Source organism: Pipistrellus hanaki, assembly GCF_964339955.1.
Source record: "Pipistrellus hanaki genome assembly, chromosome: 3".
Classification (NCBI taxonomy): Eukaryota; Metazoa; Chordata; class Mammalia; order Chiroptera; family Vespertilionidae; genus Pipistrellus; species Pipistrellus hanaki.
Window position 1 is genome coordinate 174,877,512 of NC_140505.1, and position 23,245 is coordinate 174,900,756.

The window sequence follows — 23,245 nt, forward strand, 5'->3', positions numbered from 1 at the left end:
AATAACATCCCCCACTGAAGCACTTCAAGCAGATAAATCTGCCATAAAGCCAATGTAAGCAGGTTACAGATGAATAACTTATGTCCTGACTGGGGAGGGCAGTACAAAAGATATTTACATGGTGGCCTAAAATTAGTAAAGGAGGTACAAAAATGAGAAACTGCCACCTCTTTCCATTCTTCCATCCACGTAATCTGTTCACCTGTAAATTCACTCATTCATTCATTTATTCATCTCATTCATTCAGCAAATACTTATAGCATGTCTACTATATTATAGTGCTGTCCTAGATGCATCAGTGAACAGAACATATACAGGTCCTTGTGGAGCTTACATTCTAGTGGGGGAGACAGATTAACATGCATCGTAAATAAGAAAATTACATCCAAAGGTGATAAGTGGGTCAAGAATCTGGCATGTGGGTTGGAGGTGCTGGAGAGTGTATGTGGAGGCAAGAAGGAGCAGTATTTATAGGGGCTTAGGAGATGCTTCATCCAGAAGGCAAGATGTGAACAAAGATGTGAAGATGGTGATTTGGCTCTGTTGGCAACTAAGGGGAGAGAATTCCAAGTGGAGGAACCGTGTAGAGCAAAGGATCTCGGAATGGAGTGAGTTTGGTGTAAGTTCAAGGAATAACAAGGACATCGATGTGGATGGGGCAGCTTGTACAGGCAGAGAGGAGTGGGCAGCAGGTCAGAGATGTAATCAGATAAGGTAAAGCTCTGAAAGCCTTGTAAAGTCTTTGACTTTGAGGGAAATGGGAGTCAATGCAAGAATTTGAGTAGAGGTGTGACATGATCTGGCTTACATTTTAGCAAAATCACTCCAGCTGCTGTGTTGAGAACAGTTCCCAGGGAGATAAGGGTAGGAGCAGGAAGGCCAGTTCAGAGACTGTGGAAATAATCCTGGAGAAAGAGGACACGGCTTGCACAGGGTGCAAGCACAGAGGTGGTGAGGAGTGATCAGATTTAGGATGCTTTCTTGAGACATGAAATAAAATGTTCCAGTTCTTGTCTGGCAGGCTGGAATGATTCAGTGGTTGAGTGTTGACCTATGAACCAGGAGGTCACAATTCAATTCCTGGTCAGAGCATATGCTTGGGTTTTGGGGGCATCTAGGGGGCATACAGGAGGCAGCCAATCAATGATTGTCTCTCATCATTGATGTTTCTATCTCTCTCCCTTCCTCTCTGAAATCATTAAAAATATATATTAAAAAAAATTAAGTAGACTGTTCCTGTTCTCTAACACAGAGAGGGAATCATGAGCTGACAGCTGCAGCTGTGTGGCATGGATCTCAGCAAAAACAGGACTATGCTCAGCTGTCCTGTGCAGGAATATTTGGATGGCTGGCGGCTTGAGCTTGAATGGGTCTGTATTCAGTGAAGAATCCTGGGCCACAGGAGATTCTTCTGCTCAAAGAAAGTGGCCAAGGCATAGGTATTTGCTTCAAGGGACAATAGACCAGGATGAGAGGGGAAGGATGATTGTGAACAGATTTCAGGCAGTGTGACTGGCCCTTGGCCCAGCTCCAAGGAGCCATGCCCGAAGAAGAAAAAGCTTTAGTAAAAGAGCCATATCATGAAGCATTTATGGGATATTGGAAACAAAGAAGTCAGCAGAATTGGCACCAACAACTTCATCAGCGAGCAGAGATGGTGCCATATTGCAGACATGGGTACTCTCGACATTGGGCACCTGTAGTTGGCAGTGGTGCACACATTGGCAGGCTTTAGAGACAATGGCAGAACATTCACTTGGCACTGGCTAAGCTTCCCTTGATTGGAAGATACTGGGCATTATAGCCAGTAGCAAGTAGCACAGGCATCAGTGCCCTTGCTCTGAAGCAGCCTTTGGCGATCCTTAATAACAGACTTGGTTCCCTTAGTGGGTGTTAACAGCACTGAAAATATGGTGGGTAAGTTCTGGTGACATTGCTTCAAGCTTTGGTACAGGAGCCATCAACCACATAAACTAAAGCAAGAGAGGCAGAAAAGGGCAGATGTCACACGGTCAGCGAATGGTCAGGTTAATAGCACACGTGTGACCTGGGACACCCAGGAAATCATTAGAAGTCATTTCCATAAAGTCTGGAATACACAGATACGTGTAACCCCATTTTGAAGCTCTGCTAGAATTCTACAGAACCCCTTTAATAGCTACAGTAAGGGAATGATCCATGAACTATTTCACCAATATTGGGAGGTCGGGGGGTGGGAAGAGAACAGCAGTCACAATAAATAATAGATTGGCCTTTAGGTAAATGTTTCTAGCCTCATAGTTTGGTGGTGGTTTTTTATGTTTGTTTATTTCTGTATTTTTTTTTTTTAGTTCAGATTTTTTAATTACCTTAAACATCAAAGTGACTGAGAATTTTAATTTGTTTATTTAATCCTCACTTGAGGAAATTGTTTCCATTGATTTTTTTTTTTTTTTTAAGAAAGAATAGAAGGGAGGGGAAGAGATAGAGATAGGGAAACATCAATGTAAGAGAGACATATCAACTGGTTACCTTCCTGCATGTGCCTTGACCAGAGCTTGGGATCAAGCCTGCATGTAACTGAGGTGTATGCCCTTGATCGGAATTGAACTAGAGACCTGCAGTCCGCAGGTCGACGCTCCAATTCCTGAGACAAACAGGCTAGGGCAAAGTGATTAGCATTTCTATCTCTACTTATGTGAATCCCCAGTAGACAGTTAGCTCTAATAATCATTTTGGTAGTTATTACTAATTTAATTCAACTAGTATTTTTAAGCACAAATGATTCTAGTATATTCAAGATCATCCTTTTGTATTGTACAATGTAAAAGAGTCTAAGGTTCCTTCCTTCCAGGAATATGTAATTTCCTTGAGCATACATTTGAAATACATACACATATAAGAAAGTAATTAAGTGCCAATGTTTTTATAAATCCTACAAAAGAAATGAAACTGAGTGGGTTGGAGAAATTTGAGGAAAGTGTCTTTTACAGTTTCTCTTGGGGTTAATATATTGGGAAGTAAGCATGCATAAGAGACAGGTGGATAGGGAGAAGGAGAGGGAAAGGGAATGAATGAATAGGCATCCACTTCTTACTATCTCTAGATCTGTAGGAACATGTGAAGTACCTTTTGTCTGAAGTGACTTCCTAAGTGTCCTGTTTGGCTAAAAATATGTATTCATTCTTTGAGATTCAGTTTAAGCATAATCTACCTATTCAGAAAACCTTCCCTGACCCCCATGCTCTTCCTGCTATTGTAGTTTTATTTTCACAGTGATTTAGTTTTTGACATTATCTATCTCTGTTTAAAATGTAGGTAGAACTCCTTGATTCAGGGATTATGTCTTGTCCATTTTTGCATCCCCATCTCTGAACCTAGCATAGGGCCAAAGTGAATGGACAGACTGAATGGATGAATGAATAAGAGATTCACCGGTGAACATCTGGTATGTGGGTGCTGTAGACACTACACATCTGGAGTTGCGCTAGCTCTCTTTCTCCTGGCCCCATTCCTACCAGGGGTGCTAAGGTCTCGTGATGTAAGGCCAGATGTTATTCCATGTCTACATCAGTAGCATTTAGAAAAGTGTTCTGTCAAAAGCGAATACCAGAAATATTAATACAGGAGGATGTAATTGAGTCCCAGAGGTGAGAGGCAGGGAAATCAATCTTCTCTACACTTACAGTAATGTACTCTTGTATATAAAATTGTACACTCGTATATAAAATTTCACATTTGAAAACATCTATACTTAGTAGTAGAAAATTATAAATACAACTCTTTCCCATCAAGCAGTGGACATTAAGTAGAGACAGAATTGAGGGTTAAAACTAATGATGCACTGAAGAAAAAGCTTTAACCAGTTGGGATTCTATGATCCATAAATCATAACCTAAAAGCCATTTAAAATGTATCTAGTTAGCACTTACACTGTCATGAATTCATTAACACAGCCCCTTATTTAGCCTGTCCCGTTGAAGCTGACTACAGGTATCTGCTTGGACTTGAAGTATTTGACTCATTATAGCTTGAAGGGCAAAGTGATGGATGAAATTCATAGCTGGATTGATGGCTGAAATCTGTAGTTGTATTTCAGAGGAGAAAAGTAGCATGTCCATGTGCTGGAATAAGCTAAACAAATGCTCTGGGTCATTTTTTTTTTTTGCTTGGAGCATCATGTGCTACCTTAAAACTCCCCACAAAAAGGAGTTTTGAAGGTGCATAAGCATGACTTTTGATTTACCTGCCTCCTCCTCCAGAAACCTTTCCCTGAATGAAAGAGAACTTCCTTTCCATATAACTTGCAAAGCTTATATTTTTACCTCTATTCTAGTTTTTTTTAATGCTTTGCTTTGTATTAAAATCACTGGAATATTGGTCCAACTTTCTTTGCTAGATTGTAATCTCTTTGAAGGCAGATACTGTGTACTTTTACCCTTTTTCTCTGTTCATGATTTCTGAGACATAAGTAGATGTTCAATGCATTTGTAAACAAACTGAACAAAGACTTGTCACTTGAGTGCTTTCTATAAAAATAAGAAATATAGCCAAATTAGATTCAACTATTAAATCAGAACCTAATTCAACTGCATTGCAAGGGGAGGGAACAATGGCTCGTCCAAAATGGTGGAGATGTTTTAGCGAGCTTCTGTAAGTCTACATATTCTGCTTTTCTATGAAAACACAATGCATTTAGGAATTTAATGGAACTGCGTGGTCAGGATCTGACCCCTCAGCTTCTCAACTCTCTTTCATTGCATTCTATCCCACAACACATTTATTGAGCCCTTGTGGTTTAAGTACTCTCTTCATTTCCACTCTTCTCCCACTTCCACTTTAGTTTGAGAATTAATTAGGTTTTCTCCAAGAGATACAGACAGGAAGACCTTTCAGCATTATGCTTACTCATTTAATCTCTTACATAAGAAGACCCTAGTTATGATTTTATACAACCTCTCTTCTAATGTCTGGTGGAATAACTGCAGTCCCAAATATTTTAAAGATAATTTAGTGGCTGATGATCATGTTTTTAATTTCCCCCCCTTTTTTAATCTGGAAAAGGAATGCTCTGTGAGTAATCCACTTGTAGAGAATGGAAAGCTCACTGGGCAATGTGGTCATGGGTACTTTTAGTCACAGGCTTTTATATCGGTCACCGAGTCTCTTTGTTATTTTTTGGCTCAGGCAAGAGAAATGTCAAAAATGAGTTGCCTGGCCAGTGGTTTAGCATGGGCCTATGAACCAATTCAATTCCTGGTCAGGGCACATGCCCAGGTTGCAGGCTCAATCCCCAGTATGGGGTGTGCATGAGACAGTTAATAAATAATTCTCTCTCATCATTGATGTTTTTCTCTTTCTCCCTCTATCGCTCTCCCTCTCCCTTCCTCTCTGAAATTAATAAAAATATATTTAAAAAATTTATGAAGCTTTGTTAATTTAGTGAGCATTTATTGAACAAAAGCAAATGGTTATAATTAACATTAATTTAGTCTTAAGTGCCAGGCACTTGATATAAATTATAAATTTATAGGTTAAAATAATCTAATGTGGTAAATTCCACTATTATTTTCATTTTACATATGAGGAAATCGGATTAGAGAATTCCAATGACTTGCCCACAGTAACATAAGTAGTAAGTGGATTAATTAAATTAACTAAAAGCTCATAAGAGTTCATTTTTTGAGCCCCTGCAAATTCCTTAAAGGTGCCTGAAGTGGATTATTTAGCTCACTCATCTCAAGATCTCCTTACTATCCTTCTCAGGTTTCAAGTACAGTGTTTAGACATCACAGAGAGGTGGCCGAGAACCTCAGTTCACCTGCCTGTGTGAATCCTAGTGTCTTCATCTACAATAGCATTCATCCATCCTTTATACTTCATCTATTCCCTTGCTTCCTCTTTCTCCATAGCGCTTATTTACCTGACATTACATACTTTTACTTTTTGTCTGCATCCCCCAGAGGAATCCGCTGCCTGAAGACAGGGACTGTGTATATCTTGTTTTTTAACAAAGAATCCTCAGCATCTAGAACAGTGCCTGTCATGCAGTAGGTATTTCATAAACCAACTATTTAGTGAGTAAATAAAAACATATGCATTTTGCTTATTGTTTATGCCTGAAGTAGCAATTTTCACATTTAATTCTCACCTGAGGATATTTTTTCCATTTATTTTTAGAGAATGGAAAGGAAAGGGAGAGAGAGAGAGAGAGAGAGAGAGAGAGAGAGAGAGAGAGAGAGAGAGAGAGAGAGAGAGAGAGAAACACTGATGTGAGAGAGACACATTGACTGGTTGCATCCTCGGTGCCCTCAGTCCTGGGATCCTGCAACTGAGGCATGTGCCCTTGACCAGAATCAAACCTGGGACCGTTCAGTCTTTAGGTTGATACTCTATCCACTGAGCCAAACCGGCTAGGGCCCAAAGTAATAATTTTTAGATATACTTAATGAACTGAAGGAGCTTCACTTTTTTCTTGGTTCGCCTTCTGTCTTGTAAAATTTTTATGTGAGTCACACTATAATAGAACACACAATGTACTGAGTTCTGTTTTAAGTCCTTTACATCTATTGACTTATTCACTCTGACAACTACCTATGGGGTATGTAAAATCAAGCTCAGGGAGTCTGGTCATATTCCCAACCATTTCACCATGCTGCGTCCTGACTAAATTCTATAAAAAATGTCACCTCCATGGAGTTTAATTCTCAAAATATGTATCTTCATTCTCTCCTATAGAATGCCCTTCTATCTTCCCCATTTTTCCTTCCTCTCTATCCAGATTAAATAAGAAAATAAACCTTGGATGGTGTGGCTCAGTTAGTTGGGGCATTGTCTCTTACACCAAAAAGTCACAAGTTTGATTCCTGGGCAGGGCACAAACCCAACAGGGAGCATATGGGAGGCAATTGACTGGTGTTTCTCTCACATGGATGTTTCTCTCTTTCTCCCTCTACCTTCTTCTCTCTCTAAAATCAATGGAAATATATCTTTTGGTGAGGAGTTAAAAATAAATGAAAGTTGCTTTATTTTATTCCATTATGCCTTTTCTTCTTTGGAATAGCAATGCCTACTGTTAGTGAAGTTTTTTTCAGGCCACTTTCAAGGATAAACAAATGGTTTGATCCCCATTGGTCACTGGATAATAGACATGGTTTATCTCTATCTCTTTTCTTTCTCATGTTTATCTCCTTCCTATTTCTCTAGGGCTTTGGGATCTCTGCCACAGCCCTTCCCTTTCAGCCTTGAGAAGAGAGTTTAGTGGTCAATGGATGTTGCAAAATCTGCCTTTAAAGCTTGAAACTTAAAAGGAAATCCAATTTTATAAGCAATTCCCTTTCTTGAATTTAGTTATTTGGTCCTTTTCTGCCCATTTACAGTTTTTCTTACAAAAACACAAGCATCCCCAGAGCCTTGTATCTCCGATATAGCACAGTATCTACCCAGGAGGCAGCTGTCATGAGCACAAACACCTGAGATTTCATCCCAGCTCTGTCACTAAGGAACAATCTGCCTGGGGGCAGGTCATGCAATAAGACCAGGATTTGGTTTCCTCACCCGTGAAATGACTCAGGTAAGAGGCTGAGCAGCTATTTCAAGGTCCTTTCCAGCTCTAAATTGTGCTGTTCTTAAATTACATAAAGAAGAGAAAGATTTTGCAGTTGGTTGTTATAGCATCTAGAGTTCATTACTTTTAGAGTGGGCCAGGCTAAGGATGAATGATAAGAAAGATCTGAATAACTTGCTGTCACTTCAGAATTTATATTACTTAAGTTTTTCACCTTAAGGTCAATTACTCTCTTGCCCTTCACTAATGGCACCAACGTTTCTACTGAAAAAATAAGTCATCTTTTATAGTGGTCTGGGTGAGGATACTTGTCCCAGAACCATGAGGCACGTACAGAACAGAATGGAGCTTGAGAGGATTCTAGGAACACTGCAGACTCTCTCACCAAAACTAGACCTAAAGGAAGTAGAACATCCTATGCTTTTAGTTAGATTATAGGTCCAATCATGTAGTAACTTTATGTTAGATTGCCCATGTTCATGGTGTACATATGTGAGATTTTTGTTTGTGAGTATATCCTTAATTAGATGTCCACAGGGTAGTAGGTCTACATTGGGTGGCACGAAGTTGAAGATACCAGGTGTTGAAAAGAAAGAAATGCAAGTAGCAGCAATGAGGGTAGATGGAGAGTGAGTGATGGCATGGGAGAATGCAAAGTTACCATGTCAGAAACTGTCCTGAGAGCATCTGTGCCTGTAGCCAACATTTTGTCATTGCCCTTTTGAGAAATAGCCGAAGAAATAGGAATAAGTTTCTATCATTTTTCTAAGTGACAGGGAGATAAGATTGAACATTCCTTTTTAGACTCTTAAGGAAATTACGTTGGTTGTACTCTTATCCCCTAAAGCAGTGGTCGGCAAACCACGGCTCACGATCCACATGCAGCTCTTTGGCCCCTTGAGTGTGGCTCTTCCACAAAATACTATGGCCTGGGAGAGTCTATTTTGAAGAAGTGGTGTTAGAAGAAGTTTAAGTTTAAAAAATTTGGCTCTCAAAAGAAATTTCAATCATTGTACTGTTGATATTTGGCTCTGTTGACTAATGAGTTTGCCGACCACTGCCCTAAAGCTTGCACACTTCTTCACCAACCATCAAGACCAGAATTGACATCTGAATTTTAAGGACCTTGGAAGAACTAGAATCTTTAAGAACATAGTCCTGAACAGGAAGCAGATTGAGAAAATGTCACTTTCATAATACTCCTTTTATACTCTTAAATAATTTGTGATCCCATTATATTAAGACTTTCATTTCTGGAGATACCTTGCCCTGTGGCACAGCTATTGCCAAATCTGGTCCCCAGTACTTTGCTTTACTAATAAAGTTTGGAAATAAAGCTGATATTTTTTGAGGGCGGGGTTTGTGCTCTCCAGCTTACCAATTCCCACCACTCCATGTTGTCATGCCTTTATTAATGTTTGAGTTTTCAATCCCTGCCAATGCATCTCTATATCCTTGCTCACAAACATTTTTTTTTAGTCAACTGTTGTCTATCTATTTGCTTTGATCAGACATAAAGTTAAATAGTCCCCTTTACTGTCTCACTTTATTAGCTTTCTAAAATGTGTTTTCTTGGCTAATATCCTTAAAGCCTTATCCAATATACTTTGACTAACTTACTTCTCTACTATAGATGTAAATACTCTATTTTTAGCAATGAGTCACCAATAAAGAATAAACATGCTTTTAAAGTTTGTAGTGTTTTATGGGATTACTTCTGTGAATTACTTAGACTAGTGGTGTTCAGAGCATGAAGACTTTTTGTGCAATTTACAAATATCTTATATGTCTAATTCCTGTATGATTGTATTATATCAAGCTACATTATATAGGGTGTCTCAAAACATGTATACACACTTTGAAGCTGAGAGCTCAATGAATTTTTTTTTTTTCAGATTTAACCCGTTGGAATTAATAATCATCCAAAGTGTGTATCCTTCTTATTGGGACACCCTGCATATTACTCTACAGATCAGATGCATATACCTCTTTTCGGGGTGATGTAAAATGTGGCTCCTAAATTACCTAAATGAGAATACCATAGTCTCATGAAGATGGCCCATGGAAATAAAAGATGCTTTTGTTGTTACTGTTGTTACTGGGCTATTCCATTTTAATCACAAATGTTAACAGGGGAAGTAGATTGTATAGTGGTAAACCTTCGAGTTGTCCTCAATGACCCTCTCTCCTGGGATTCACATCTTTGTGCAAACACCTCCTATTGGGTGGGGGCTGGGTCTAGTGACTTGATTCTAATAAATAGAATATGACAAAGGATGGGATGTTCTCAGCACAGGGAGAAGATGGTCTTCCTTTTTTCTTTCTTCTTTTTAATTGTATCTACATGAAAAGATGGATGTTAGCCGAACTTATTGTGGTCATCATTTCACAACATATGTGAGTGAAATCATCATGTTGTGTAACTTAAACTTATACAGCGATGTATGTACATTATTTTTCAATAAAACTGGAAAAAATAATAAAAGAAAGGATGGGGTATTGTAAAAGCCTGGCCTTCCATCTTGCTGGCACTTTCTTGTCCTCTCACATGCTCCTGTTGTTGAAGCCAAGATGCCTGCTGTGAGATGTTTTATGAAGGCCCATGTGACAATGAACTAAGGGAGGCCTTCAGCTAGCAGCTTCTGAAATATTGAGGCCTCAGTCCAAAGACGCCCAAGGAACAGAATCCTGCCTACATCTACATGTGACCTACTAGGTGGTTCCTTCCCAGTTGAGTCTTGAGATGACTGTAGCTCTGCTAGAGACCCAGAGCTTGAGAACCCAGCTAAGCTGCACCTGCAGTCTTGACCCACAGACACTCTGAGATAACAAATGCAGTTGTTATATACCACTAAGATTTGGGGGTGCTTTGGAACCAGAGACACCTCTTCGCGGGCAGATGAGCCAGTTCAGGTTCCCTCTCTCTCAGAGAAGAGCTCCCCCACCCCCACTGTGGGTCTGATGCCAGGGTCCCTAGACTGCAGACAGAACCCTGCTTGGTCTGGGGAGTTTGCCCAGGACATTCACTGGTGAGCTGGGTCTTGAACCCAGATCTGCACCTAAGAAATAAGGGAAGTGGATCCTTTCCACAGAGGCTGGGGATACAGGGGCTGCCTCTGGTGAAGGGGCAGGGGTGCCTACAGACCCACTATGCACCCCTGTGCCTTTGTCTTCCAGGACCAAGGCTGCTTTCCTCCCCTGGATGGCAAACCATGCTCAGAATCTGCTCCCACCTGCCAGCTGTCCCCTCCCCACTGGGTGCTTGGAGGGGCTGGATGGGCTCTGCTATAAGAAGAGCTGGCAGACCTTACCCAGCTGTGCTCCTCAACACCAGCCATGGCCTTGGCCGAGAAAGAGGTGCCACCCTGGGGTATGGCTAGTGTGGTCTTCAGACTGGTCTCATCTGTTGTCTTAACGCTGCATGGCCCAGGATCCTGGGAGCCTGGATCCATGTCCAGGAGCACCACATGTGACAACCTGGGGTGGGTGTCCTCAGGAGGGTCTGAGTAAACTGGTGAGGACAGATGTATCATGGGAAATGGGAAGTGCAGCTTTCAGGGTGGCTGAGGGAGGGAGGCTGACATGTGCTGGTGGGGCCAGCATGGAGAGCAGCCTCTGTGAGAGTGGGCACAGTGCTTCCATCTATCATGTGACATTTAAAAGTGCTCTGTCCCTGGGCTCCACAAGGTAGGAGTCACCTGTCTGGGAGATTGACAGGAGAGCTGTCTGCCCCTGAGGCGTTGTCCTCCAGGAGGTCAGAATCACGCACCGTTGTGCAATGAGAAATCATGAAGATGGGGCTGAGAAAAGGCCCATCTGCCTACAGACTGACCCCCTGTTCACTAGCTGGGGTCCAGCACAGCCCCCAGAGTCATGTGGACAGTTGGCTCTGTCTACTCCAGCCACATGGGGACAAACGGGATCTTTTACATTGTGGAGATTTTATACATAAATAGATTTTGTCTGAATGAGCCATTCTCAATAAATATTATTCTCACTGCAGTGTGGGGAGAAAAAAGATTTGGGGGTAATTTGTTATACAGCTTAAAGCAACTAACACAGAATTTTGTTTTTCTTTTGGATTTTAACTGATAATTCCTTTATTATTATTTTTAACCAATCTCAAACTGAGGATGGGAATGGGGATAATTTAATACAATCAGAGATATTCAGTACCATTAAGTGAAAAAAAAAATTAGGACAATGTAGCCCAGTCCGACCAGCATGGCTCAGTGGTTGAGCATTGACCTATCAACCAGGAGGTCACGGTTCGATTCCCAGTCAAGGCACATGCACAGGTTGTGGGCTTATTTCCTAGTGTGGGCTGTGCAGAAGACAGCTGATCAATGATTCATTCTCTTTAATTATTGATTGATGCTTCTATCTCTTGATGCTTCTTCTCCCTTCCTCAATAAAATTAAAGAACAAAGAACTACATAGCTCAACATAAGTTAGTTAAATTGAACCGAACTTAGAAATAAAGGCAGCTAAAATGCAGGCGTTCATTATGCAATAAAATAGAAGTAGAGAAGCAATGAACAAAAGAGTGAATACCAAAAACTGTACAATGATCAAGAATCCTATGATGACACCATTCAGTAGTAATCAGATATTTTTGAGTTTAAGCAACATTTCACTGAGGAGAATGAACAGGCAAGGAGAGGACATCAGAGAGGCAGGAAGATAATCAGATATTGGGGAAGCTAAAATAAGACAATTAAGAGTATCAGAATCTACCAAAGCCAGAGTCAAGTGAAGGTGAAAAGGGGCTTATGAATGCCTGCTCTGCTAGTTACTGGTGACCTTAGTGCTGGTTGTGTGCTGTAGCAGCAAAGGAACTAGTAGACCTAAGTAGATGGAAAGACAAGTGGAAATAAGGGAAAGGGGGATAGCAAGGAGACAACTACTTGCTAAGAAGTATTCAGAATAACTACTAAATAATTCCAAAAGATATTATGAAACAGGAGAATATTAGAAAAGGAAATATTGAAAAGTGAAGTGAGCATGTGATCTCAAAGTTGCTGATATGCTGAAATACATTCTCAATTCAGGATGAGAAAACTTAAGAGAACAAATACATCTGGGCTTTGACATGAAGTCCTACAAACCTTTAAAATAAATATCCTTTGATTTTCTGACTTCCTGTTGGTGTACTGTCAAAGCACAAAAGAGATTGTGTCCTTTTAAAAGGATATTAGAGGATTATCCAAAGACCTCGCCACAGATAATTCTTATCTGGTAAAAGATAAATTATACACTGCAAATAAGTAATCAGATAATTTCTCTGTGTCAAAGGAACAGAAAAAGCCCCATGATGCTTACAGTTTCTAAACGAGTAACAAAGGTCATCTTCTCAAAGAACTTTTGGCATGTTCTCTTTCTTAAAAGTGAGAAGGGTGAAATTTGATCTTCAAAAGTTCAGGGAAACTTGTAGATCTAAATACTAGGTAGGGGTTAGTGAAGGAAGTGGATGCTGGATGAACATTGATATTAAGCGCTGCTATAAGGTTAAACATTGCAAAAGACTGAGGGAAAGAATGGGTGGAGGGAGAATCGATGTGATTATTGTTCTAAAGATGCCTTAGAATCTATCAAATGTATTCTCTGTGCCCAATGAATCAAGTGTACTTCAGAACATGTGGTGGTGAACATTTCAATACAAAAAAGGCATATTCTAAAAAAAAGAAACATTCTTACCAAGGGAATAAGCTTTTGTCTTTGAAACTTGAGACATCAAACACAAATAAAGCATGAAGAACATGGCTTGAAGTGTGCTAACAGGTCAAGATCTCACTTAGAAAACCTTTCCTCTGTTTTAATAACAATCTCCCTTGTTCCAAAACACAGTATGCTAATTAGAGGATCTCAGGTAGCAATCACGGAATATTTTTCCTGACAGATGAAGAACACAAATATTCTGAAGACCCAAATTGCATAAACACAACGAAGAGACATTTTGTCCATTTTCTGGCAGTGCAAAGCTAGAGTGAATGCAAATGAATGTGCTGGCAGTAAAATTACACTATTAACCATCTGAAGATTGGGCTCATTACCTAAGAAAGCAAAGCATCAATTTGTAGCATTATAACATTCTGTTTGTGCTGCTGAACACATGTTTGGATGTTTTTATATATTATCTGCTCATTTGGGTGCCTACTAAGCACTTCGCATCAGCCTCTTGATAGAAGTTTAATTTTGTATTGTTTCTATTATATTGTTTTGTCTAATGGGAATGACATTCTGTCTTAAAAGTAAACACTTCATTTATTCTCCAAATAATTCTGAGTTCAAGTCGTTTTGCTTCTTATTATTAAATGTTATGGATAAGCTTACAGATATATTTTAAAACTGAGTTTTAAAAAATTATATATCTTTTTAATTTAAAAAAATTGTATTTGACTAACATGTGAGGAAAATGTTCATTCATTAAATAACCATTTCTTTTAAAAATGTTTTTATTGATTTCAGAGAGAAAGAGAGATAGAAATATCAATGGTGAGAGAGAATCATTGATGGGCTGCCTCCTTCAAATCCCCTATTGGGGATCAAGACCACAATCCCAGCATGTGCCCTGACAAGGAATCAAACTGTGACCTCCTGGTTCATATGTTGACTGATCCATACCAAGATCTGGCTATTCTTTTATTATTTTAAGTAGAGGCCCAATGCACAAAATTCATGCAAGGGGCTTGGCCAGGCTGGCCTTCGAAGCTCTGGCTTAGTCCAGAAGGTCGTCTGGACATCAGTCTAATTAGCATATTAGCTCTTTATTATATAGGATGTATAAGCACAGAGGAAAATTCAAGGATGGATGTGACATTGTTTGTGCCTAAGGATATTTGTAATAATATTATCAGTACCTTCAGAGAGAACAAGCATAGAACTATCAAATCTCAGGGGAAAAAGAGAGCAGTATATTCCTTTATTCCACAAATATTTTGGCCACCTACTATGTGCCAGGCACTGTTCTAGGAAATGTGTAATAGAAAGGAATAAGATATTCATGATCCCTGATCTTGGGAACCTGCATCCTCAGGGAGAAGTGGAAAATACAGGGAGAAGTGGAAAATAAGAAAGAAAAATGAACTAATAATATAACTTAGGGTAGCCATAAGTACTATGAAGAAAAAACTAAAGTAGGACAACACAAAGGGCAGTGTAAATGAGTGAGGAGTGTGACTTTGAGATCATGAAGGCCCTTGAGAGGAGGTGACGGCTGAGTAGAGATTCAATAATGTATGGAAGCAAGTGAATAAAGATCTGAAGAAAAGGCTTTCTAGGCAGAATCCAATATGGAAAGTCCTTGAGGCAAAAATGAGCTTGGAAAGTGTTTGAACAAAAATAAATCATATGATGAGAGTCAGGAGAAGGGGAGAGTGAGGGTTGAGATCTTAGATGTGAGAAGGGGCCAGATTCTATTGACTTTTGTAGGCCATTGGAGGTTTTTAAAAATATTTTTTTTATTGACTTTAGAGAGAGGAAGGGAGATGGAGAGAGAGAGAAACATTGATGAGAGACTGAAATATTGATTAGCTGCCTCCTCCACATCCTCATTGGGGATCAAGCCTGCAACTGGGCATGTGCTCTGACTGTGAATCAAACCAGTGATGTCTTGGTACATGGCACAATGCTCAACCAACTGAACCACACAAGTCAGGGCTGACCATTGGAGATTTTAAGCAGGTCATGGCATGTGGCATGATATGATATACATTTTAGAAGTGTTGTTCTTGATGCTGTGTGTAAATTTAATTGTAAGTTGGTAAAAAAAAGGTATCTAGAATAGAGATTAGGCATATATGAATTGCCCAGAGAGGACCAAGGAGAAATGGACTCAACTAGTCTAACATAGAGATGACAGATTAGAATCTAGTGTAGTCCAGTAAGAGATGATTGGTTTGAACTAGGGTGATAATTACCAAGGTGGAGAGAAGTGACTCCATTTTAGGGGAAGTTTCACAAAGGAAGTGATGTGGAACAATGTGAGCTGAACTTCAAATGATGGGCAGCTCTATGACAAGGGGAGAGTCATTCATTGATTTACTGAGTCCCTACCATGCGCTGGGCACTGGACTAGGTATTGAGGGCATAGCAGTGCACAAGCTCTTACTGACAATAAGGAGAAAACTTACTGAGTAATATTTTAAGTAAAGATTCAAAAGTAGTGAGGTGAACAATACACGTAAAGAATTGCTTCTAGAATTAGTTCTAAGGATGCTTTATTTTATTTTTTTTCCTTTTAGTGGAGAAAATTGTATGATTAACCTTCTTTGTATGCTTGACTCTCCTCGAATTTGCAAAAGTGTTAAGTTTCTATCAGTAGCAACTCAGTTTATTATCATTTGGCAAATATTACCAGATCCCTTCCTTAGAAACAATGGTTAAAATATATATATAATCCCATACTGCTACCCTGCCTCAAATTCCCCCATCCCACCCTCATTTTTTCCCCATCTGGATGACTCAACTTCAACTTCCCCTCCTTCTAGTTCCTACCATGTACTCCTCCAGAATGAGCTGGCCTAAAGCATTCTAGTCATGTCTGTTCCCCAGAGCTTACAGAATAAATTCCAAATTCCTTAGCCTGCACCAACTGACCCAACTACTTTTTCTGCTTTATCTCTACTCCACTCTCCTATTGTTTTAATCACATTGAATTTTTTCTTATTTTTTTAAAAAAACATTGTCCTACCTGTGCTAAAAAAAAAACCAAAACAAAACTTTGTTCAAATAACAAAGAAATAACAAACTTAACCACCTTAACCATTTTTCTTTTTTAGTGTATAGTTTAGGGGCATTAAGTACATTCACATTGCTGTGCAAATCCCATCGAATTTTAAGTCATACAGTATCACCATTCCCCTAACACTCTGGCAGTTTGTTGCCTGGACAATATCTGGGTTCCTCTGGCTTGTGAAAAGCCTTTTCCTTTCATAGCAATTAACATACTATCTATCTTGAAGACCAAATGCTCAGATCTTACCTCTTGCTTTAGGCTCCTATGAAACATTATCTGGACACAGAAGGTCAACTCTGTTGCTAGGTAACAGAAACCTACTACTTACAAAATGCATCTGGACTGAGAAGATTTATACATGAACTATTACATACCTGATGGTGATGCGATGCTCTGGACTTTGCCAAGTGATGACTCTTATAATTAGGCAGGTCCCTGTCCCTGGAGGCTAAACCTCTGGAGCTATTATAGGAGATAGTGCCTCTTATGGGGCATGAGGCTTCTAATCTAGGAACATCCCTGTTTCCATCCAATATTGATCTTATCTTCTTGGACTTGAGGGGCCTGGCTGGATGTTTGTACTGATTTAAGGACTCTCACTGAAGAGAAACTCTGACTCTGCCTGTTATCCAGTGTATTGTATCCTTGTAGGTAAGTCCAAAGACCTTTAGGAAGTTGCATCAATCTGTGGAAATGTCCTAATTACCGACACCCCTTGCACATCTGGACTTAAAGCACTGGGACTGTACTTGGAGTGAGGGGAACAAAGCATGGCTTACCTTTGGGAGGAGCTGGATTGCCTGTAGAATTCTCTGTCTGTGCCCAGAATTAAGGATCCCAATTTCCAATAAGTCCTGATCTTCCATAACATTGCTTCCCTGAAACAAAACCAGAAGTGTTGTAAGTCAGGCATTTTTTTAAATTATGGGTAAATAATGATTTATGTAATACAGAGAGAAATAACCAACATATGATCTGAATTTTATAGACAAAAACGTCATGTTTCTGTGAGGATAGGATTAGAGGGGGTCACCCACGATGTTGAAAGTTTTGGGAAAACTTCCTTCCCCTCACCAATACTCTCATGATTTACTACTTCTGGTTGGAACATCTGCATTGAGGATTCATTCCTGTGACTTAAAACTTTGTCCTCCTAAAAATGTAAATGCTTCTAGGGAATGGTGCCATTTAGAACCATCCATGACTTATACCTTGAGGTGAATGAATCAGTTTTATTCCCCCCCACCCCCAGGAAAACAGATTTTGTGAGGAAGGCTGATGGAAAAATTGCATAGATGAGGTTAAAAGTGAGAGTTAATTTTAAAATAGTGACTACCAGACAACTCATCAAGATGTGGGGCTAGAACAATGAGTAAGACACAGGTCCCTGCCCATAATTGTCATTTTTTCTTCTAGTGCAGTGATGGAAACAGACTGTTCAGAGGCAGTCAGAGTGATGTAAATGTGCTGTGATAGTGACACGTTCTGGGGAGCCCAGAGGGGTTCAGGGGTATGTTTTCAGAGGAAATGATGTTGAATGGCTAAAAAGAATAATGAGCAATGTCCTGTGGCTAAAAAGAATAATGTCCTTGGAAGCATTGAGTTCTGGGGTAAGTTGAAGAGAGGAGCAAAAGATAAGACTGCAAAGGCAAGTAGAGGCCAGACGTACAGTCATTGCATGGCATGTGGCAGAATTCAGACTTCATCTCGCCCATAACAGGGATCCCTGGGCAAATGTTTAAGGAGTTACATGATGTGATTCCAAATTTAGAAAGATCAATTTAGTTTTTGTGTCTGAGCTTCTGTTTCCTTGCCTATACAATGATGAAATTGAGCTCCACGGCCTTCAAGGGCCGATCTAGCTCTGAAGTTCTTTGATTTCAACGATGTTTTAAACCTCTAATTAATAGACACATATTTTGGGGGGGGGTTGTAAGCAAAATTGAGGAATCTATAGGAGAGTTCAAGAACTCAGATAGCTACATTTCTGGACAAATCAAACTCTGTCCTTTTCATGTGTAACACAAAAACTTCTGTGAATAGAAGTTATAGAATACCCATTTAAGGAGATCCATGGGTACTGATGAACATTGAAAGCAAAAGAGGATGAATTGGAAAGGGCAACCCTGGGGCCTGGAGCCCAGAAGGAGGCCACTGTAGTTGTTCTAGAGATTGGGATTAGACTAAGGTAGTGGTCATGGGACATAGAAAGAAGGAAGGGGACTTGAAAACTATCAAGAAGTTTGACTTGGCAAGTGAATGCATGGAATGATGGAGAAATGCAGAATACACACTGGTTCTAGGCTTGGGCAAGAGGGTGATTCATGATGCCTTTCCTTGAGATAATAAAGGAGAAGGGGCCAGTCCAGTGTGTGCAAAGTGAGACTAATGTCTTTCCCTGGACAGGGACAGCATAGATTGATGTAAACAATTTTATATCAGCCTACATTATAAATGGAGAAATGACTGGTCTTAGAAAGATGAAAGCCATTAGAATGGTGCCATAGCTAGGGATTTAAAACCGCATTCAATGGACAAAAACATTCTACCTGCTCCTAGTACCACCCCTATGTTTGAGCTACTCTGATGCTCTCGGAAGAGGCAGAACGATCCAGGTCTGATAATGAAAAGCCTAATGAAAAACAAATAAAGCCAGTCCTGGCAATGTGCCATAGGATACATTGCTCTCAAGAAATTACTCAGTGCACACAATAGAGGATGGCTAAGAATATAAATGACTTCATTTTGAAAAAGTGTTATTATTTTCAGAAATGGACTAGTGTGTCACAAGCGGAATGTATACCATTCATATTTGACTTTTACTCTTTGAGGGATCTTCTAGCAGGAGTTCCCTAGCCCTTAAACACACACACACACACACACACACACACACACACACACACACACACACAGTTGGCCTTCTGTGTTTTAGACCAGTGGTTGGCAAACTACGGTTTGCTGCTCTGTTGACTAATGAGTTTGCTGACCACTGTTTTAGACCATTACCGGGTTTTTCATGGACTAAATTATCAGCCTACAACTTCAGCTCAGAAAGTATAGAACCTAGTTTCTTTGTACAAACACAGAACACACCAAGATCTCATAATCTGAATTAGCTACTATCTATATGTAATCCTGAAAACTTGATTTCAGTGTTTGAATACTGAAATACTCTGAAGAATTGAAACTTTAGAGACCACTTTTCTTCCTCTAACCTACAAATATACCATCTTCTCTATTTTTGTTTTGTTTTGTTTTGTTAATCCTCACCTGAGTATATTTTTCCATTGATTTTTAGAGAAAGTGATAAGGAGGGGGTAGAGACATAGAGAGAAACATCAACATAAAAGAGACTCATCGATTGGTTGCCTCCCACATGTGCCCTGAAGATTGAGCCTGCAACCACAAGGTACATGCCCTTGACTGGGAATCTATTAGAGACCCTTCAGTCCAGTGGTTCTCAACCTTTCTAATACTGAGACCCTTTAATACAGTTCCTCATGTTGTGGTGACCCCCAACCATAGAATTATTTTCGTTGCTACTTCATAACTGTAATTTTGCTACTGTTATGAATCATAATGTAAATATCTGTGTTTTCTCATGGTCTTAGGCGACCCTTCTGGAGAGCCTAAGACCATTGGAAAACACAGATATTTACAGTAGCAAAATTACAGTTATGAAGTAGCAATGAAAATAATTCTATGATTGGGGGTCACCACAACATGAGGAACTGTATTAAAGGGTCATGGCATTAGAAAGGTAGAGAACCACTACTTTAGTTCATGAGCCAACACTATATCCACTGAGCCAAACTGGCTATGGTCCATCTTCCTATTGTCAGTAAGAAAAGAAACTTTGGGGAGAGTTGAAAGGAAGTTAGACTTCTCCTTGGGTCAAATTTTCTAGCATGCAGGATAATGACCAAGTATTTTTGAAAAATGAGTGAAAATTGTGGGAAGCACAGTGCAAATGGTAAGAATGTGTCCAGGGGAAATGGTACTAATTGTAGAAGGGTGAAAAAAAGATTCACTGTCCCCAGTGACGCATACAGTTAGGAATTTTCTATTTTCTCTCTTATTGTAATACACAGAGTACAAAAATATCTCAGTGCATCATCTAGCCAATCTTTTTTTTCTTTTCTTTTTTCTTTCTTTCTTTCTTTTTTTTTCTTTTTCAAAACAGTACTAGGGTTGGAGTATAAAGATGTGGGTTTGAGTCTTGTCTGGGTAAACTTGACTAAGTCATATATTATTTCCAGGTCTCTGGTCCTTACCCATTAAAATGAAGCGCTTTAACAAACAAACATCCATTCATTTCTAAAATGCTATGATTTCAGCCAAGTCCAACTTTTGATTAGTATCATTATATATAAGCATAGATTGTATAACTTTTTGAGAAATTCATCTTAGAACTAGGAACTTACAAAGTTTTTTTTATGAAAAGAAATCCTAGAGTACCTTATTTTTGTAATGTCATGGGTTCTTACAGAATTTCAGAGGAAAATGAAATGTTTCAAGTCTTACAACTAACCATTTTGTTTATTCTTGGGTAATAGTCACACCATCAAGGACAATAAATGTTTCCATTTTTCCTAGGAAACTGGAATTTATTCTTACATTACCACTTGCCTTCACTAAATGTTAGAAAACCTCAGCTTAACTCATTTTTTTTTTCATCAAGAAAAACTAAACATAAACTCTAATTTTTCCCTACTCAATCCATTTTTCACATGGCTGCCAGGACAATGGTTTTTGGAATAGAGCTCTGGTATGTCCATATTCTACTCCACTGCATTCTCTATCTCATCTCCCCAGTACACATGCTGGCTCTACTTCCTCATCTCCCATTTGCTCCTTAACCTAGTACTATAATAAGCATTTATCCCCCATTAACTCCTTAGACTTTCTCTGCCCAATGTTCAGAATGACCTCTCAATTGCCATGTCTAGTTGATTCTTTTCCATTCTGATTTCAGGGATCCATTGGCCATAGTGGTTGCTGGCAACTATATTGGACATATACATACAGGACATTTCCATCATCATAGCAATTTCTCTACAGCTGTGCTCCTCTACAGTTGAAGGCATTGAAACTGACTGAATCCCACAGATAGAGCAAAGGTGATGATGTTACAGGGAATCAGACACAGGAAGTCAAAGACACTCAGTCATTGTTCCCAGGATATAATTGATGTGCCTCTCAGTCAAAGTTCATGGACATTAAATTTAGGATCTCCAGCAGATGCTCTTCTATCTTTTCAGTCATTAAAACAGATTAGAAACTGATTCTACTTTCATAGAATCAAAAGTGTTGTTTTATTATGGGTTAGAAATTTATGCTACTGAAATGACGAGTCCAATTGAGAAATGATTTATTTTCTTAGTAAACTACCAGGCACATTGCACAGGGTGTTTAGGAAATAATAACCAGTAGGTTAAGTTGTTTAGTTAATGACTAGAAGCAACAAGGGTGTAAGGCAGTGCTTTTGGAACAGGTGTTTCTTTACTGACAAGAAAGATCTAATCTAGGGGACCTATATTGCTTTCTTAAATTATGGAGTAAATAAATATAATCTAATATATGTGTACTGAGAGCTGAAAGTTTCTTCTCTGATCATGGAGAGAGTACTTATGTATTAATTTTTTTTCAGCCATGATAAATGAGCAAGATGATCAAATAAAATGAAAAAGAATGTTTTGATCTTAGTGATCCATTAGAAATAGAACAGCTATTTACTGAAATCATCTCTCAATAATATCTGTGCTGATTTCTTCTGTCTCATAAAACTCCAGCTTGAACACTTCTCCTATTTCAACAACTTTAGTACATACATATCATACTCATTTAGAAACCTTCCCTTCACATTGAATTCTATATAATAAAAGCCTAATATGCTAAGTTTTCAACCATTTGTTCGACTGTTCAACCAGTCATTATGACGCACACTGACCACCAGGGGGCAGATTCTCCTACTGGTAGGTTAGCTTGCTGCTAGGGTCCAGTTGAGCAGGACTAAGGGAGAGGGGCCAGACATGCCCTGGAGGCTTCTTGCAGTCCCTCCCTAGCCAGCCAACCTCTGGCAGTTGGCTCTAATTAGGACTGGGTGAGACGTGCCACAATTAGCTCCAATCAGCCCCGTTTGGGACTGGGTAAGATGGGCCAGATATGCCCAGGATGAATCCATGCATCAGGCTGGTTTCAGCCCGAACCCTGCAGGCCAGGCTGAGGGTCCCCACTTGGTGCACGAGCCTCTAGTATTACATAAAATGCTAGTGAAACATACTTAAGGACCATGGAGAACTGTTTTGTTCTTAATATAAGCTGGAATAGGATGTTATTTATTCTCTCTTTTTAGGCCAAGAAGTGAAAAAAAGTCAATAGGATGCTGTTACTGGAGAAAATTCTTTTGCTCCATAATGATCTAAATTAGATTCTTCTCCACAGTTTGTGTGACCTTAAATATTTAAAGTGGAATATTTGTATAATCAAATGACACCAAGATCTTGCAAACTCACACATGGAAAAATGCATATTTTCATTTATTTTTAATATAAGTTTTCACAGCAAAAAATGATATGGTTGCATAAAACTATAGGCATCCCTTGCCTTTTCAAAGTTCACGTTATACCACTTTACTTTTATAAAAGATGTACATTAGTACCTGTTTTCACTAACCAGAGGAAAAAAATCTAAAGAGGACTTTTGCTTTTAAGAAAAAGGGCAACAAGTGAAAATAGCGTTCAGCGTTGATTTTGCAGGGAACCATTATAGAGGCAGCTGCACCCTGGCATCCAAGCATGCCAGGCTTCTTCCCCTAGAACTACACTCAGTGTCTCAGCTTAATGCACCACAGGTTTTAACTCTGCGCATCTGGACTTTATCTCAAGGATCTTATTTGTCTTTTAAACAAATTTTATTTTTTATTTTATTTTTCTTAGAGAAAAAGGAAAAGAGGGGGAAGG

The 23,245-nt window shown here is 39.4% G+C and overlaps 1 protein-coding gene across 19 annotated transcripts in view; it reads right to left on the reverse strand.

Moving 5' to 3' along the window:
* ANKS1B (ankyrin repeat and sterile alpha motif domain containing 1B) overlaps positions 1-23,245 on the reverse strand; it is a 774,190-nt gene that overhangs the window by 245,173 nt on the left and 505,772 nt on the right. For all 19 annotated transcript variants that reach the window (XM_084876364.1, XM_084876380.1, XM_084876382.1 and 16 more), the window contains one exon: positions 17,063-17,161. In XM_084876364.1, coding sequence (XP_084732490.1) covers positions 17,063-17,161 — 99 coding nt within the window. The remainder of the gene's footprint in view (positions 1-17,062; positions 17,162-23,245) is intronic.